The sequence below is a fragment of the Poromitra crassiceps genome, assembly GCF_964638095.1.
Source record: "Poromitra crassiceps genome assembly, chromosome: 18".
Taxonomy (NCBI): domain Eukaryota; kingdom Metazoa; phylum Chordata; class Actinopteri; order Beryciformes; family Melamphaidae; genus Poromitra; species Poromitra crassiceps.
This window is the reverse complement of record NC_139636.1, coordinates 4,226,555-4,246,554: the sequence shown is the minus strand read 5'-3', so window position 1 is coordinate 4,246,554 and position 20,000 is coordinate 4,226,555. Positions and strand designations below refer to the sequence as shown.

Genomic DNA, 20,000 nt, shown 5'->3' with positions numbered 1-20,000 from the left:
AGGATGAGGTTGACTAAATATGATAAGAGCTTGAGAGAAAGTGGGTTATAGCTCACTCAGATAAACATGTGAATGTTGTGTGATATCTAAAGGTTGTTGGTTCAATCCCAGCCTCAGGCAATTTCTTAAAAAGTATGCACATTATAAGCTGCAGCAGTGATCCTTCTTTATCATCACCAGTAGTTTGAACACTGATAGAAATAAGCTGATGAAGGAGACTAGTCAGTCCCTGACTCTAGCTCAACTCACTGGTACAAATCTCACCTGTCTCACTCTTGTCTTTATGCTGTGTTATTGTCAGTGTAAATACAGTGTGTAGAAATCAGAAGCTTAACTCCCAGCAGCTCATAGCTCAGTGGGCTGAGCGGCTGTGTCACTGTCTCTGTCTGACAGGTAGACTGTTGGTTCGATTCCTGATGGAGGATACATATTACAGCACTGCCCTGTCTTTAACATCACCAGCGTAGCGCCTCCTACAGGCAGATACACAGAGTGACACAGCGCCTCCTACAGATCCACAGAAATAAATGGACACTGGACAGACAGACTGCAAAGAGATCCAGACATAATACTGAGTCTAGAGCAGTTTTTCAAAAAGTAATTTTTACACCTGCCGCACTGCGCAACACAAAAAACATACTTCCGATGTCAGTAAAATTTAAACTCTGTGGTTTTCTGTCTCATAACCCTCAGCTCATGTCTCTGCAGAGGTCGGGGGGGGGGGGCAGCTGGCACTGCCTTAGATCCAGGCAGTGCCAGCTGAACGGGATTAGAACCCACAACCTCTGGCCCCGGTGTCACTGTGTGTATTACCGTATTCCTTCACACCACCAGCTGCCCTTCACACTCACAGCTCTTCTCCGGGCGCTCTTGTCTCTTCCCTCTGCCTGTCACCATTCAAAACTGACTGAGGCTCGAACCCACGACCGCAAAAGTGGCTGAGGTCTCAATATTGCCCGGCAGCAAGCCTACTCTCTGTGCCACCAAGTCAGACTGATTGAATGAGGTTTTCTCAGGGCTTTAAATGACTCTTTCCTCTGGCTGTCACATTCAAAACTGACTGAGGATCGAACCCACAACCTCAAAATTCACTGAGGCTCAAACCCAGAAGCTCCAAACTGCTAGACAGCAATCCAACTCTCTGAGCTAGTGGGTCATAGTGATTAAGACTAGAAGATTAAAGTATAGTCTTTATGCATCTTAAAATATGTTTTGAAGGAACCTTTTAAGTTGAATAGTATTTGAATTATATTAATATGACGTGAATTTCTATTCGCCTTGCACAGAAAACCTTTTACTTTTATACTTGAGTACATTTCAGAGCCTGTACCTTTTTCCTTTTACTTGAGTAATTAAGTTGAATCAGTACTTCTGCTTTACCAGTCTTTTTTTTACACAAATAACTGTACTTCTACTTGATCAGAGCAACAATGTGATTAAATTTGGAATGACAAGAAAAAATGACACGTCTGTGCAATAGGCTAAGTAGGCCTAAATAACTCAGATACAGTATATTGTCTGCAATTGTAACATTCCATATAATGAAGTATCTCATGCTTGTTGATTTAATGATTGTTTTGCACCTGCTGCTCACGTTTGAGATACTTCTGGCTCGCCTGGAAAGAAGGTGGGAGCAGCCGAGTACAGTGAGCCAATCAGAGGCAGAGAGGGGCGGGTCATGCCTTCGCCTTCGCCATCATGGGAAAAAATATATCGCCCCCCCCCTTTCCCCACACACCCCTGCACCCCCACCCAGGACTCACGCTGTGCCCCCCCTCCACAGTGAAGGAGATGTCACTGAGCACGGCGCGGCCGGCGGCGGTGTATTTGACGGTGAGCCCCTGGATGTCCATGTGACCGCGGTTGGGCCAGCTCTCCTGTGCGTGCGGGTTGTCGATCACCAGGTCTGCTTTCCCCCCAGGGCGACCCCCACCTCGCCCCGCCCGCGCCTCCTCCGACGGCAGGTCGATGAACTTAAACACCCGGTCCACCGAGCGCATCTGGAGGGAGAGGGAGAGAGGGGGTGAGAGAGGGAGAGAGGGTGAGAGAGGGAGAGAGGGGGTGAGAGAGGGAGAGAGGGGGAGTGAGAGAGGGAGAGAGAGGGGGTGAGAGAGGGAGAGAGAGGGAGAGAGAGGGGGTGAGAGAGGGAGAGAGAGTGGGAGAGAGAGGGAGAGAGAGGGGGTGAGAGAAATGCTTTTCCACTGGGAGCTGCCCAGTTTAACCAGTTTGATCTGATGATCTTTATTTCAAACATGTAAAAGGAGTCAAAAACGAAAAAGAAAAAGAGAAAAAAGTAAGCATAAACAGATAAAAAAACACATGGATAATAACAACAAACTCAATAGGCAAACTCATAAACAACACAAATTAAATATTACATGTTCAGCTGTCCGGGCAGTTGTTCATTTTGCTTCACCACAATTTCCCAAGTTGCTCCTGGGATTCAAACCAGCAACCTTCCAGCCACAGCCTGCTTCTCTAAACTCAGGCTACATCATGCCTGGTGTACACTAATGTATGAACATTTACTCTCAATGCTGCATTGGAGTGGCTTGTTTGTGTAGCCTACATGTACTATTTATTGATGTACTTAAAGTATGTTTTGAGTGGCTTGTTTGTGTAGCCTACATGTTAGGGCTGTGGCGATTCACTTATCTCCCGATTCGATACTATCACGATTCTTGGGTGCCGATTCGATTTATATTGCGATTCTTAAGTATTGCGATTCTACGATTATTGCGATTCGATATTACGATTTATTGCGATTTTTGTTTATTTTTTTCTTTTCTTTTTTCAGTTTGTTTGCTTTTTTACACTAGATTAGAACGTGGGAAAAGTTGAATCATACACTAGAGACTGTATATTATATATCATGAGTAGGGCTGGGCGATATAGTTAAAAACAGGGGCGGACTGGGATCATAATTCAGGCCGGGCATTAGATACCAAGCAGGCCAGGCCGATATGGGCCAACGCGCGTGAAATTTGGGCCGTTTGAAGCCAGATTTGGGTCGTTTGAAGTCCAATTTTACAATGAGATGCACCCACTTTAACCCTGAAGTGTAATTATTACTTCAGACTAACTAATAAAGTAATAAAACCACTAGTAAACCAGTAGGCGGCGCCTGGCCTGCTGTTCAGTGAGTGGCCTGACTGCAAGCACCCCAATTTTTTTTTTTTTTTTTTTTTTTTTTTAATTTGCGATTATCGATTCTGGAATAAAAGATCGATCCAAAAAATCGTGACATTAAAAATCACGATACTTAGGTGAATCGATTTTTTCCCCCACCCCTACTACATGTACTATTTATTGATGTACTTAAAGTATGTTTTGAGTGGCTTGTTTGTGTAGCCTACATGTACTATTTATTGATGTACTTAAAGTATGTTTTGAGTGGCTTGTTTGTGTAGCCTACATGTACTATTTATTGATGTACTTAAAGTATGTTTTGAAGTGCATTGCAGAGAACGAATGTTGCAGGCTGCTGGCCTTGGCCTTTCACATCTGCAGCAAACCTGTGCTTAGCCTGGTATCCAGCCCCAATGCTGACAACTGACTGGATACCTGGAGTTAACACATTAAACTAAGTCATCCACGTTAGCCTCTTACTTAACTTAAGCCTGAAAGCCATCTATCCAGCTTCAGGATTATTGGTTTGGTCACAGATTGAATAACAAAACTGTAGTGTTGATCCATACTTTACTTTGTGTATATATATTTTTTTATTATTAATTTATTTAATGATAGCCTAATAGCCTATGGTTTGAATTATCTGCCCTCTTGTATTGCATTGGATAGATTGTATGACACATCTTTTTAAGTACTGTAACTTTATTCTAAATGTGTTACTTTTGATCGTTACTTACAGTAAATACATTTTTACACTAGCAGTTTTATTTCTACTTTAGTTAAGTTCAGCAAAGTAAAAGTACTTCTGACTGCAGCAGAGGGAGTAACCCACCTGAACAATGAATACATATTAATTAAATAATGTGAGTGTGTACCACAGATTCTAGCACAGCATAGAACTGTGTGTGTGTGTGTGTGTGTGTGTGTGTGTGTGTGTGTGTGTGTGTGTGTGTGTGTGTGTGTGTGTGTGTGTGTGTGTGTGTGTGTGTGTGTGTGTGTGTGTGTGTGTGTGTGTGTGTGTACTACAGTACATACCAGTCCATCCACAGTGATGCTGGTGATGACGGCCCATTGGAAAGTCCCCAGGATGAGCATGGCCAGGGCCACGATGATGCCGATTTCCCCCGGCTTGTCCTCTGTGGAGCGCACACACACACGGGCATGCACACGCACACACGGACATGCACGCACACACACACACACACACACACACACACACACACACACACACACACACCACACACACACACACACACACACACACACACACACACACAGCTCAGATCATGGTCACTTTTTGGGACATTACCTAGACATTAATTTCCTGGAGACTGACCCTAACATACATAATCACTGCTTGCCTAACCCTAACCTTAAAGCTAACCCTAACCTGAAAGCTAACCCTAACCTTAAAGCTAACCCTAACCTTAAAGCTAACCCTAACCTTAAAGCTAACCCTAACCTTAAAGCTAACCCTAACCTGAAAGCTAACCCTAACCTTAAAGCTAACCCTAACCTGAAAGCTGGAGTGCGTAACTTTTGTAGTTTGTCTCCTCCTTCTGCCGCTTCTGGCAGTGAAGGAGCGTGCACTGCGTTCATGTGATGTGGGGAAAATGAGTACCCGATCGTGTCCTTCGCTTTTCGTTTTCACGCAAAAAACTGGAAACAGCTTCAACGTGTTGTTGAAACGCTCTGAGCAATAAAATACAACACATCTTCTTTGTAGCATCCATGTTGTTTCCACATGACCACTTAAAAGCTCATGAACACACCGAGGAAGAAGGACTTCCCAACTCCGGAAATGAGACAATCCGAGCAGCCGGTCCCTGAAAGTAGCCTATAACAGACCACACATCAAACACGCACACCAGAGCCGTATAATAGAAGAGTTCCGACATCTCCATTCACTCCAATGGACCAGTTTTTTTCCAGGAAGTAGAAAGTGGAACTCTTGAGTAAAAAAAGCAGCACTGTTGAGTTGCAGCAAAATAGACAGTGTTGTACTTTGAAAGGGTTTTTCATCCCTTGAAATGAATCAAATTGTACATTATCGGCTTTATTTTAGCATGCAAAAGTAGCGCGAGACCCATTCCTGGCTGTTCATTGGCTAATGAATCTCGCATTTTGGTCCTCCGCTGACGCCACTCTCTCTCTAGAGGACACTAACGCACACAAACACGCGCACACGATGTCATCACAATATTGGCCAATAGGAGCTGGAGTTAGCCTTGATGTCAGACTCAGGTATTGTGGCTCTATTGGAATCTAATGAGCTGTGAAATGGTCCTTTAATCTGCTCTCAACACAAACACACAGGCTGCGCTGTGTGTTTACTTGTGTTCTATTTCATCTCTCATTCGGTGTCTCACCTATGGGAACGCCCTCGCGTGACCGACTTATGGAAGCTCCAATTGCACCACGTCTGCCAACCGGCAGACCAATCACCTTACAGGTGATACGGGACGGGCCGGCCCTCTATATTAGGCCGCGGAAGTCGCCCGGAACTTCATTCAAGCTCTCTTCCCCGTGAAGACCACTGCTCCTACAGTATACCAGCGTATCCTTATCAGAGTTTCACTCAACTGTCCACAGACGAGCCAGCTCGGTAGTCGAAGGACGTGTTATTCTGTTGGAATAAGCTGCCGTATTTTCACTGTCAATCTACGTCCGGGTGAGTCTTTGCCGACAAGCCCGTTCGTCTCTGTGTGTCTAGCTTAACCATCGAAAGTTAAAGCGGACTTTTACAAACAGTTTAACGAGTCGGATAGGCAGTATTAGCGCAAGCGTGCTGTAATACGGTCTCGGTATTAATGTTAGTCGGCTGACATTAGCGAAAGCGTGTTAGACCGTCTAAAAAAAAGCTGTTGTTCCCCTGCCTAGCCGCTGCTACCAGGGTGAATATTGAGCGAACGGTTATCTGCAAAAAGTGTTGATAAACCTAGTAGTTTGAATTAACGTTGGTCGGCTGTCATTAGCGCAAGCGTGCCAGTTCGTCCAAACGTTGTTTACTAAACTTTCCTCTGTCTAGCCGCTGCTAACAGGGGGAAATTAATTTAGCTTGCCTGCTAGTCGGGTTCACCAGCACAGGGGACCCGTCTATATTAGCGTGACTTGCCGCCTCAGACGTGTCAAGACTCAAGAGCTAACTGCTAGCTGCGGGCGTAGCTAAATAAAATAAAAATAAAAAGGGCGACCATGTCAACCAGCTCACTCCCCGAGGCCTCGGGCAGCAGAGCCAAGAAACAGCGTACAGAGGTGGGCATAGACACGGGGCCCCGTGCCTGCCCTACCGCGTGTGGCAACACGCTGGGCAAGAGGGATACACATCCCGTTTGCGTCGCTTGCATGGGCATTAAGCACGCACAGGAGTCTGTCATGGACCCCAGTAGCTGCAGTGACTGCATTACCATGCCCCCCAGAAACTTGCAGCGGCGTCTAAAGATTGCAGCGGCCTCAAAACCCGCTCCACGTCTTTCTGACTCTGCAGCACAGCCGCTTGGGGAGGGGACCATAAGGCCTCTAGATTGGGAGATGGAGACATCTCAGTATGACTACCTCCTCGAGTCGGAAGGCGAACAGGAGGAGGAAGAGGGGCTCATTGATCAGCTCAGCAATGAGTCTGACGATGATAGCTTCCCCCCCCTTGGTGCACCTGACCCGCTCTCACGGGCGGGCAGTGCAACTAGCGGGGACATTCAGCAGGCTGCCTCTCTGCACGATGTTGACATACATGAGGTATGCAAGAGAGCAGCCACTAGACTGGAGATCGCCTGGCCTAGCACGCAGGCGAGCGAGAGCCAGGAGAAAGATCTTTACGATGGTAAAGTCCTACCCTCTCGCCCCGCTGCCACGAAACAACTTCTCCCTGCTGTCCCCGCGTGCGTTAAAGAAGTTGGACGTTTTTGGGACAGAGTGCCTGTCAAGGGTTACTCAAACCTGGAGATGGCGAATGCGGAGGCTTTGGGGCTGTCAGAACCCCCACCAGTAGAGAGGGCTGTGGCTCACCACCTCAACCCCTCTCGGGCTACCTTGGCCAAGGCTAGCCCAGCCCTCCCAGGCAAAGCGGACCGCTTCACAGCGTCCATGTACCAGAAAGTGTACAGATCAGCAGGACAATCAGTGAGTAATGTCAATGTTGTCACCCTGCTAGCAGCCTACCAAGCTGAGCTCTTCCAAGACATGGGGCTCATGCTGGATAAGGGTACTCCTGACATCGCTATCTGGAAGGAGATGTGTGTCGTCACCGACCTCATCCTCCGTGCATCCAGGGGAGCGGTGCAGGGCTGCGGCCGTGTCATGGGCCTGGCAGTGGCAGGAGAGAGAGCCCTCTGGCTTAATCTCACTAGCCTGCCAGACATGGACAAACAGGCCATAATGAACTCACCCTACGACCCGACCAAGGCTAGGGGTTTGTTTGGCGAAGCTGTCACGGCGATGCAACAAACGAGTGACATGAGGAAGCAGCAGGGAGAGGCACTGAACCTGTGTCTCCCCCGCAAAGCGGTCCCCTTCCCGCGACCCCCTGCCCGCGAGGGATTTGCGGCAGTGGCCGAGAAGGGACGCGGCGGCTATCCAAAGGGACCTAAACCCCAGACGGCGAGCACCCCACAGCCTCAACAGCGTGGGGGCCAGCAAAAGAGGTGGCCTAAGAAGTCCTTCGCTGCCGTGGCCGCTGCCACCAACAGCTCTGGTCCGGGCCGTCCTGCCCGTCCGCGGGACGTGAGCAAGAAGAGGCCGGCCTAACGGTGGTGGTGGAAGGGGAGGTAGATTCTCAGAGGTCAGCACTAGAGGAGTTACCTGCTCTGAGCCTCCCCGGGACAGACTGGCTTTCCCCGCCTTCCAAGAGGCGCAGAAGGGACGTTTCAAGCCTACAGTCGTCCCAAGGCGAACTGTTCGAGGGCCCGACGAGGTCAAGCTGCCGTTCCTGCAGTTACGCAAAAGCACATGTTCCCCCCGTGCTTCCCATTCAGTTGGGTACAGTGTCACAAAGCACTTTTCACAGTTTCACAGAAATAAAACTGAAACCACTGACGCATCCAGGCCCCCCAATAAGGCCGAGGGCGCAGTGGAACAAAAACTGTCAAAAAGAAAAAGTGGGGAGCGACCTGTGGCCGCCAGATGGCACAGTCGTTCCGTCTCTGGGCTTCAGCCCGCCCGGTCCTCTTGCTGTCATGGCAGAGGCGTGGCGCGCGTGCGCGGTTCATCCCTGGGTTCTGACCACTGTCACAAAGGGTTACAGGCTCCAGTTTGCGATGAAACCGCCCTCCTTCAATGGAGTTCAAGCCTCGGAGGTGACAGGGGAGGCGGCCCAGGCTCTAGAGGACGAAATCTCGTCTCTCCTAGACAAGGGCGCAGTGCGAATTGTACCGGAGGGGGAGAGAAATACAGGGTTTTACTCCCGTTATTTTCTCATCCCAAAGAAAGGAGGCTCGCTACGTCCTATCCTGGATTTGCGTATCCTCAACTTGCACCTCCGAAAGTACAAGTTCAGGATGCTCACGCACAACGTGCTGTTCCGCTCGATTCAACGGGGCGACTGGTTCACGTCAGTCGATTTGCAGGACGCTTATTTCCACATAAGCATCTGCCCGGGTCACAGGAAATTTCTGAGGTTCGCCTTCAGAGGCATAGCCTACGAATTTCAGACTCTACCGTTTGGGCTATCACTAGCTCCCAGAGTGTTCAGCAAATGTGTGGAGGCAGCCTTGAACCCGATGCGAGCCAAGGGCATCAGGGTGCTGGCCTATCTAGACGATTTCCTGCTATGCGCACCAAGCAAAGAGGAATCGGAGAGAGACACTCAGACACTTATGAACAGGCTAAACAGCTTGGGGTTCAGTGTCAATCACGCAAAGAGCGTGTTGTCTCCCACTCAAAATATTGTGTATTTAGGACTCGAGCTAAACACTGTTTTGTTTCGAGCTTTCCTGTCACAAGCACGAGTGGAAACTTTTCGCCAGCACCTGGCTCTGTTTCACCGGAGGAGCCCAGTTTCATTACGGGTCTGCCTCCGCATGACGGGGCTCATGGCATCAGTCATTTCAGTAGGGCCTCAGGGTTTACTGAAAATGAGAGCTCTCCAGAGGTGGGTGTCCTCACTACGCCTAAACGTGCGTCATCACCTGAGGCGACTAGTGGAGGTTTCCCCGGAGTGCCTCACGGCCCTTCGTCCATGGCGGGACCCGGAGGTGTTTACCGCCGGTGTCCCCATGGGGACGATTGTGTTGAGAAAGACTGTGACGACAGACGCCTCACTCACAGGGTGGGGGGGAGTGTTCGAGGGCAGGGCCGTCAATGGGACATGGCCCCCCGAACTCCGTCTAGCTCACATAAATTTCTTGGAACTGTCAGCGGTCTTCCTAGCCCTGAAACGGTTCCTCCCCTTCTTGGGGAAGTGTCATGTGTTAGTCAGGTCAGACAACACGACAACGGTGGCATACATAAACAGGCAAGGGGGCACTCGCTCCCTGAAGTTGCACACGCTGGCCCAGAGCCTGATCATGTGGAGCAGCGAGCACCTGTTATCACTGCGAGCGATTCACCTCCCGGGTGTCCAGAACACCGGGGCGGATCTGCTCTCCAGGGGAAATCTCCTCTACGGAGAGTGGAGACTCAACCCCCAGGTATGCCACCAGATATGGGAGAGATTCGGTCAGGCATCCGTAGATCTCTTCGCATCGAAAGAAAACGCACAATGTCCGCTGTTCTTTTCCATGAGAGGCGGGGGTGCGTCACTGGGGATAGACGCGCTGGCCCAGCAGTGGCCAGACGTGTTGCTGTATGCTTTTCCCCCGATCAGTCTCATCTCCCCGGTGTTGCTCCGGGTGAGAGAGCAGCGGCTATCACTGATACTGATAACCCCATATTGGCCGAGCAGACCCTGGATACCGGAGTTGATACGTCTCCTCCGAGGGCAGCCATGGCCTCTGCCGTTACGCAGGGACTTAGTGTCCCAAGCAGACGGGCAGGTGTTTCATCCCCACATCGAGCGGCTGGCTCTATGGGCTTGGCCCGTGAAAGGATGAATTTGGAACAGTTGGGTCTCCCTCAAGCGGTGATCGAAACTATCCAGAGCGCTAGAGCGCCTTCTACGCGGTCCTTGTATGGTGTGAAATGGTGTGAGGACAAATCGGTTACTCCGTTCCAGTGTTCTGTCCGGGAGCTGCTGTGCTTCATGCAGGACTTAAAGGATGGGGGCAGAGCTTTCTCCACCATAAAAGTCTATCTGGCCGCTATCTCTGCCTGTCACTTAGGCATAGGAGATATGCCGATTGGACAGCATAAACTTGTCAAGAAGTTTATGAAGGGAGCACGCTACTTACAACCAGTGCGTAAGCGTTTGGTTCCTTCTTGGGATTTGCCTACCATATTGGAGGCACTCTCTAGCCGGTCCTTTGAACCTTTGGAGAGTGTGGGGTTAAGGCTCCTCTCTCTTAAGACTATCCTTCTGCTGGCGTTAACTTCAACGAAGCGGATAAGTGAGTTGCACGCGCTATCCGTGCATGAGTCTTGCTTACGCTTCACCCCGGACTGGGGGAAGGTAGTGCTGCTCCCTAACCCGGCCTTCGTGCCTAAGGTTAGAGACTCGGCGTATAGCTGTGCCACGCTGGAGCTTCAGGCTTTCCATCCTCCACCTTTCACAGGGGAGGAGGAGGCTCGGCTTAACCTGCTTTGTCCAGTCAGAGCGTTGCGCTTCTATGTGGACAGGTCTAGGGAATACAGGAAAAGCAACCAGCTTTTCGTGTCCTGGGGGCCCCCGCGTAAGGGGGGGCCCCTGACGTGCCAGCGTCTATCACACTGGGTGGTGGAGGCCATCGTCCTGGCTTACGAGAGCCGTGGACTGAGACCTCCTGAGGGCCTGCGGGCCCATTCCACCAGAGGCATGGCCACCTCATGGGCCCTTTTTCAAGGTGTCGCTGTGAGGGACATATGTGTGCTGCCGCCAGCTGGGCATCCCCACATACTTTCATGCGGTTCTACCGCCTGGACGTCACTGAGCCTTCGGTGGCTCATTCAGTCCTGAGTGTGGGGTCTGGCTAATTGTGTGCTGAAGTCCACAGGTTGGGATCGGGGATTCAACCTGTCACAGGTTATGGTCAGGTGGGCTTCGGAGCCTGCAATCCGGGAGTGGGCCATATCTCCCATAGGTGAGACACCGAATGAGAGATGAAATAGAACGTAAGGTTACTTGACGTAACCCCGGTTCTATGAATCTCGAGTGAGGTGTCTCACAACTCTGCCCTTCTTGCGAAAGTTGTGGTACGTGGAAGAGAGCCTTATGGAATGAAGTTCCGGGCGACTTCCGCGGCCTAATATAGAGGGCCGGCCCGTCCCGTATCACCTGTAAGGTGATTGGTCTGCCGGTTGGCAGACGTGGTGCAATTGGAGCTTCCATAAGTCGGTCACGCGAGGGCGTTCCCATAGGTGAGACACCTCACTCGAGATTCATAGAACCGGGGTTACGTCAAGTAACCTTACGTTTCCCATTCATGGGAAACACAATGAATGGGAATGTGTGTGTGTGTGTGTGTGTGTGTGTGTGTGTGTGTGTGTGTGTGTGTGTGGGTGTGCTTGCGCGCGTGTGTGTGTGTGTGTGTGTGTGTGTGTGTGTGTGTGTGTGTGTGTCTGCGTGCATGCGTCATGTGACTCCCATGCTGAGGAGGACAGATGAACACATGCTTCTACACTTAGGAAAAGTGCTCACTTTCCCAAACCATAACCTATTGACTGTATCCCCATATATAGTCATCTGAGTCAGCGGCTCTCCTGCAGCAGCACAGTGTCTCTCGCTCTCTCTCTCCTGCGGCAGCACAGTGTCTCTCGCTCTCTCTCTCCTGGCAGCAGCACAGTGTCTCTCGCTCTCTCTCTCCTGGCAGCAGCACAGTGTCTCTCGCTCTCTCTCTCCTGGCAGCAGCACAGTGTCTCTCTCTCGCTCTCTCTCTCTCTCTCTCCTCTCACATCGTACACACACACACAGGCAGGAGGTAGAGTGAGTTACTATGGTTACGGGGACGCTCTGTGTCTCAGAAAACGTTGTTGCAATTCCCAATACGTTTTTAGGTTGGTCTGCCTATGCAAAATCATGAATGTAAGTACCTCAATGCTGAAATCTAGTTAGTCTCTCAAGCCAGACTATCTCTTCTACAATCTCCATAGACAGTCTGTACATCTGTCCATTAAAATGTGGTCAGAGGCAGACCAGAAGAAGTTCAATGGTATTGGACCAATAACCCAGGCAGGTGATTGGGGAAATGAAACCGCCACTCACGGTTGGTTCCCACGGCGATGAAGGCAGCGGCGGAGAAGAAGAAGACGAAGATGATGTCACAGCGGAAGAGGAACCAGCGCAGCGTGGCCAGGTAGTGGAACCAGGCGGCCGTGTGGGTGTTCAGAGCCTTGTGGAAGAGCGTCTCAAAGTAGGTCTGACGCCCAAACGCCCTGATGGTCCACAGCCCCTTCAGAGAGATGATGAGGTGGGAGAAGATGGGGCTGCGAGCTGCAGGAGGAGAGAGAGACGGGAGAGAGATGTTCAGAGGGTGTGTTCAGGGGTCAATAAGGTTTGAATACTGTACATGGCAGGCAGTCTCGTGTCAAACGGAGACGTAGCTGCGTGTTTTGAGATGGCTCATGATTTTATTCCATGCCACCATGACCAGGAAGTGGTGTCAATGTGAGGAAGGAAGCGATAAAGTTGATGTTTTCTGCTAACAGGTGGAACACTCCGCTGTGTTATAGTGAAACTGCTGTGTTATAGTGAAACTGGGAAAAAGGTTATACAGCTCTAGAAAAAATCAAGAGGCCTATTGTTTGTTAAATCCCACCACCAGCACACCAGATTCTACTTTATTTGTTATTGATTAGGTATTGACTGACCAGGCCAGGACACATCAAAGCTATGATAAAGAATTGCGGTTGAACTTCCCATGATCACATATTAATTGCTGAACATTTCCTAAGCACTCAATCAGTCAATGAATCAATCAACCAATCAATCAAACAAACAATTTTATATTTATCTCGCACCAAATCATAACAAGAATTATCTCAAGGCAAAGGCATTGTTATTTATATCATTTTGTATGGGTAAAAACATTTTTTTAACCAGTAGTTATTTTCTGCAAAATACTGTTCTGAATGAAAATCATTTTCTTTGAAATTACAATCAAATGTGGCCAATAGTTCATAAAAGAATATCAAGTCAGTTACACAGACACCCATAAACTCTGAAACAACAAAAAAGTTGTTGATGTGGTCTCTTAATTTTTTTCCAGGGCTATATATTTGGGAGAAAATATAATTACTTAAAATTCGCCATTCAACATCTTCAAAATGTCCATCCAGGCTGTCAAATGATTGGCCCATATCTTACACCCAGTGCAAGGGCAAGGACACACCTTTGATGTACTGACCCAGTGGTAATTAAAAGTGGGGGGGGAATAGATTTTGAGTGCTAGAAACTAACAATGCACTGGGCATAAGGTATGGCCCATTATCTTTTCATCAACCTATGACTTAAAGCAGCTACGAGCAAGATTTTCGATTGTTATTAAACAGTATAATTACAATATTGATGCATCACATCTTACCTATAATAGTAGCTGAGACCAAAGCCGTGTGAATCGGAGATTGCTCTCTTAAGTCTGTGTCTGTCTAAACTCGCGTCAACAGGGGGCTCTCTCTCTCTCTCTCTCTCCTTACCGCCGGACCGGCTGAACCCGCGAGTGAAACCCGGAAGTGAAACGCAGCTGCCTGCATTCCCCCGTTCGCGCTGCCTAGCAACATACCATAAACAAGGAGAACGCCATGCGAACATCTCTCGTTATATTCTAACAGGTTTTTTGGAAGTTATTTTGTGGTTATGGCCGAAGTGGCTGCTGCAAACCGTTTCATTTCACTTCCTGATCTGCCCTGGCTACAGACAGACTAACACTGGCCGATTCACTCAGGGTGAATCGGGGTGAAACAATGTGTTCTAATTTCCTGTTATCAATAGAGTTAGTGTCACTTTCTCCAGAAGACGTCGCTGTCTGGAATGATTCTCCTCACCTGGACTTACATTACGCAATTGGGACGTGTTTGACCGACGCAAACAAAACAAACCAACGTTGTCAATAAGGGAAGAATGTTCTCGGAAATTCTTAACTGAATAATCATAATAGGCATTCCGCAAAAAAGACTAATCTGCATGCTTTCCATTGTGTGTTTAGTGTGACACACGGTGCCTGTGACAGCAGAGAACGACACCAGGATGGGGTGGGAGGAAATCCCAGCATGGAAACGCCTCGCCTCCTTCAGTCCAACGCGGTCAATGACGCCATCGAACAACACAGCGAGCGAGCGAGCGGGGTCTTCGTCAGCTCAGCAGTCCACTGACCTGCTTTCTGTTCCCCTGGCTGTCCGGAGCCGTCCTGCTTAAAAAAGCTGTTTTTAACGCACTAACTAGGCCTTCAACACTCTAGACTCTGAACCAAGGAGATACATGAGATTTACTGGAACTATTCCTACTTTAGGGATTTACATAACACTCTTATCCCAAACAATGAGTGCAACAGTAAAATACACTTTTGTTTTTAAGTGAGACATTCAAACGAGCCTAAACTAAACTGACACTACACTATAATCCTGCTGTAGATTACTAAACTAAACTGAAACTACACTATAATCCTGCTGTAGATTACTAAACTAAACTGACACTACGCTATAATCCTGCTGTAGATTACTAAACTAAACTGAAACTACATTATAATCCTGCTGTAGATTGATAGCATAACAAGTAATATATAGCAAGGAAGTGTTACAACAAACACAGATTACTGGCATGGACCACATCTCTGTGGTTTAAGGCTTATGAGAAGTGATCAGAAGCTGCTTCCTTGCTAACTTTGCCAGTAACAGCAAAGAGCGGTGTGTTCCTGCAACACACGCTTATTATAGGAAGTACAACTCCAGTGTGGGGTCTTTCAATGAGACACCAAACCGCTACCAGTTCTCATTGTTAGCTGCTCTGACAGAAGTGTGATGTACACACAGCAGCCAGCAGGGGGCCATCTATCTGCCTCTCACCAGACAATAAAATGATTTAATGACTTTCTCCTGCTCATCACTGCACTGCTGAGCTCTGCTTCCCCTTCTGCCAATGCACCTGATGACAGCTTTACTTCCCAACGATACCCTCACACACACACACACACACACACACACATACACACACACATACACACATACACACACACACACACACACACGCACACGCTCTCTCTCTCTCTCTCTCTCTCTCTCTCTCTCTCACACACACACACACACACACACACACACACACACACACACACACACACACACACATACACATACACACACACACACACACACACACACACACACACGCTCTCTCTCTCTCTCTCTCTCTCTCTCACACACACACACACACACACACACACACATACACACATACACACACACACACACACGCTCTCTCTCTCTCTCTCTCTCTCTCTCACACACACACACACACACACACACACCACACACACACACACACACACACACACACACACACACATACACACACACACACACACACGCTCTCTCTCTCTCTCTCTCTCTCTCTCTCTCTCTCTCTCTCACACACACACACACACACACACACACACACACACACACACACACACACACACACACACAGTCATGGTATACCGCCTGCAATCCTCAGTGATGCAGTGAGTGAGGAACACAAAAAAGCAGAGCAGCGACCTCAGAACAATCAATAATCTAACGGCAAAATCCTCCTGAAGAAAATGTCAAAAATCCACTTTCTGAATGCCAACACTTTGTTGTTGTTGTCATTTTGCTCCTCCCCTCTGCACCACTTCCTTTAACTAGCCCCGCCCCTCTGAGACAGCCCATCCATCCTCTCCTCTCTAGCCCTTCCTCCACCGCACCTCTGCCATGTTTTTGTCCATCAGCTTGCCCTCTGGCCCGTCTGCCACGCCCCCCCCCCCCCCCCCCCCCCCCGCGCCCTCTGGCCCGTCTGCCACGCCCCCCCGCCCCCCCCCCCCCCCCCCCCAGGCACGGGACAACCCCGCCCCGCCCCCCTGGCCCGGGCTGATGTCTGTCCGCCCCTCTGATCTCTCACTTCCTCTGTTCACTCTATTGCTTTTCCTCTCATGTTCTATCTACTGTAGCTTCTGCTCTTCCTGCCTCCTCATCGCTGTACTCTCACTGCTTCCTTCCTGCTTCTTGTTTATAGTAGCTAATTTACCCGTATAGTATGAACAGATTGTGTTTTTTCTCTCTCCCTATGTCACCTACTTTATTTATTACCATCTTACTTTCATTTGATGTCATTATTTGGTTGTTTGTTGTCGTTGTTATTGTGTGTACTTAGTTATTGTGTTGTGACCGGGGGAGGGCGGGTGAGTGCTCTTCTTTATGTCTGATATACACAATATTACTATTTCAATTGTACATGTTTTTAGAAAATCAAATCGATCAAATCGATTTTGAAAAAAATAAAAATAAAGCACCTCATCAAGCTTGGATAAAGGTTCATGGTGGAGAGCCGCACCCCTCTCAATCTCACCTTCAGCCTCCAGTTGTTTGAGTTGCTGACCGGTTCGGAGGAAGTACTTCCTGAGGACAACGAAGATGACAGCCAATGGGATGGCAGCGATGAAGATGTATGGCCGCATGATGGACACTGTGAAGATGGCACCCAGGACGATCAACGTCAACTGGTGAGAGGGGAGGACAGAGGGAGAGGGATGGATGGCAGCGGGGATCAGACCTGCTAAATATCCTTAGTGTGGACTTACAGAGAAAATGGTAGAGACTTACAGAGAAAATGGTAGAGACTTACAGAGAAAATGGTAGAGACTTACAGAGAAAAATGGAAGAGACTTACAGAGAAAATGGTAGAGACTTACAGAGAAAAATGGAAGAGACTTACAGAGAAAACAGACATTTATTGAGGCAAATGGTCGACACCATGCAGTCAGCCATTTGCAGATCAGGGCTGTTTTATTAACAGGTTGAACTGCATGAATTGATCGATGAGCTTTATCAAAACAAGACCACTCAGCATTGGGTTGTCAATCACAGAAAAAGTAGAATAAATGTACTTTCAAATACTCTCATCTGATTGGTTTTGCTACATCTGACTGTATGTGATGTCATGTGACTGGTACCAAAGTAGGATGAAACAAATCAGAAAAGTATTTGCAAATACTATTTGGACCAAGTCTGGTAAGAATACCTGTGGTACCAAGACATCAGATTGTCCAAAAAGTAGAGCAGCTTGCATGGTGGATTGGTGCAATAATACATGTACTGTATGTAGTACACAGTGTTGCATGCATGTGTTGGTGCATTAGGATATTGCATGTCTTTGTTTTCGTCTTCAGGCAGTATGAAATATGGTCAATGCCAGCTGACCACAGAAAATGTTTATGGATGTTTTACTTTGTTCTTTGTTGTTCTTGTTTCAGGAAGCTAATTCATATATTTCGACCCAGCTAACACCCCAATACATTTTAATTTCCACACCACAGCAGCAAAAAGGCATTGATGCTGTGATCGTGACATAACATTAGTTAGATCAGATGCTATGATTTGCAAAATGCCTCACCTGTATGAGGTCAAACAGCACTAGAGGGAGCATGTCGTCTATGGTGGCCATGTCCTTGGTGAACCTGTTCATGATCCGGCCTGGCAGGGAAAAAAATGCACAAATGAGTAAAATATTGAAATAGTTTGTCAATGATCATTGTAACATTTATTGAATGTGGAATCATGGCTAGATACAGAGGTGAGCTGAACTGTGTGCCTGGGTCAACAAAAACAAAATGCATGAATGTAAAGTGATTAAAATGCAATAAACAGTTTGCCTGGTGTCCAGCCCCCCACAAAGCGCAGTCTTTAGCACTTTATGAATGTGCTTCATAGCAGTCTGGTCAACTCTATCCACCACTGATACACTGACCCAATTTCTCACCCCAACCGATTACTTGGTGTTAATTGTGAGTTTATCAAAAATAAAGACTTTGACCAATCATAATAGCAAAGCACATTGACAGGATCTGACAGCTGCTTCTTTTCACCCTGACAGTGAGGAGTTTCACTGGGAGGACATAGCAGCATGTGCGGAGCAACATTTTATTCCCCTCCCCGCTGAACAGGCCCTCTGACCAACCAGAGGAGGCGCTAGTGCAGCGACCAAGACACCTTGTCCAGGTTTCCCAGTCATAGACACAGCCAATTATGTCTGTAGGGATGCCTAACCAAGCCGGTGGTAACAACAGGGATGCAAACCTGCGGCTCTCGTGTTGATAGGTGACTAGGAATAGACCGCTACACCACCCGGGCACGCCAACAGCATGCACAAAACAATAGAAAAATAAAGTGAGCAAGTCACCCGTCTTCATGGTGTTGAGCACAGCCATGGGGGCGCGCAGCACAGCGCTGAGCATCTGTTCGTGCAGCCGTTTGGACACGGTCAGTAAGGTGTGCACCAAGGGGAGGCCTCTGAAGAAACCCAGGGCCAGCACGCTCTCTGACGTGGCCACGTAGATGTAGATGATGTAATAGGCGCTGGTCGGCGTGACGATGACGGCCAGGTGGACCGGGGTGGACGAGGCGTTGGCGTGCTGCTCGTCTACATAGTTGGCCGCTGTGGGGTTGTTCCCGTCCCTCCAAACCTTACTGGGAGAGAAGAGAAGTGGAGGATTCAGCACGAAACACTGACTGAAGTCCAGGTTGATGAATACAAGTCGGATATAAACGAGAAGACAATCCCGCCAGGAAAGAGCAGAAACCAATTTCTTTTGCAAAGGCAACGCAATAAAGTGCTCAAAATGATTTACATTACAGTTCTGGAATGTCCAAATCATTGAGAAATGCATGCATCTCTTAGGTATTTTCTGTGGCTAATGGAATCTATAAATCTGTGTCTCAAATCTGCTGTATATCAAAGATCACACTGCACACCCATAAGGAATCAGCCATTTTGAAAAACACAAATCCAACATTTAAAAGTAAAAAAAGAAAAAGGTTCCTTAGAGACTTGGAACAAAACAAGAAGAATTGAATTGACAAATCAAAATGTTTGGTGTCTACAGATTATAGTGTTCAGAAGTTAGTCGGAAGAAGGGAAAAAATCTTATTGGGATTTTGTTACCCCATTGATACCCCATTGATACCCTTTAAGACCGCGAACCGCGTTAACGCGGTTCGCGGTCTTAAAGGGATACGCACACAAATGAGGGATATACACGCAAATGCTGCATCAGGTATCAATGGGTTAAAAGACCATAACTCAAACGCTCAAGCACAAGCGTTATAGATGTGTAACAACAACAACAACAACATCAACACAACAACAGCAAAACATCCTGAAGATGTATGTTGAAAACTTGTTTAGCTGTCACATCATTTTATCAAAACCTAGGCTGACACATTTCATTGAAAATCATTTGGTAAATCCAATAAATCACAATGTAAACAAAGCCATATTGGAGCCAGGCTTCAGTACAACACAGCATCTCTTGTCCTGCTGGCAGTGTCTCAGCAACATGAAAACTTACTCTGTGATGAGGAAAATACCCAGGACTGAACCACCAACCTGTAGGTGACAAGGAAAAGTAGAAATATTTACTGTTGATTCGGCTTCATGGCACACTTAGAAAATACATACTGTAACGTTACATGCTGGTGATTTTACATAAATAGAAAAGACATACTGTAACGTTACATGCTGGTGATTTGACATAAATAGAAAAGACATACTGTAACGTTACATGCTGGTGATTTTACCTCAATGGCGAAGACTAAGATGATGAAAATGAGGACGTAGACCAGGTTCCTGTTGGCGGTGACGT

The 20,000-nt window shown here is 47.9% G+C and overlaps 1 protein-coding gene across 1 annotated transcript in view; it reads right to left on the bottom strand.

The window, feature by feature from the left end:
* The window catches only part of cftr (CF transmembrane conductance regulator), a gene marked incomplete at its 5' end in the record, with an annotated part of 73,014 nt that overhangs the window by 9,231 nt on the left and 43,783 nt on the right, over positions 1 to 20,000 (bottom strand). Inside the window, 8 exons of the mRNA XM_083655112.1 lie at positions 1,764 to 2,000; positions 4,165 to 4,265; positions 12,398 to 12,625; positions 16,709 to 16,859; positions 17,753 to 17,832; positions 18,539 to 18,825; positions 19,707 to 19,744; positions 19,936 to 20,000. The exon at positions 19,936 to 20,000 is cut by the window's right edge and continues 64 nt beyond it. Of these exons, the coding sequence (XP_083511238.1) occupies positions 1,764 to 2,000; positions 4,165 to 4,265; positions 12,398 to 12,625; positions 16,709 to 16,859; positions 17,753 to 17,832; positions 18,539 to 18,825; positions 19,707 to 19,744; positions 19,936 to 20,000 (1,187 nt within the window). The remainder of the gene's footprint in view (positions 1 to 1,763; positions 2,001 to 4,164; positions 4,266 to 12,397; positions 12,626 to 16,708; positions 16,860 to 17,752; positions 17,833 to 18,538; positions 18,826 to 19,706; positions 19,745 to 19,935) is intronic.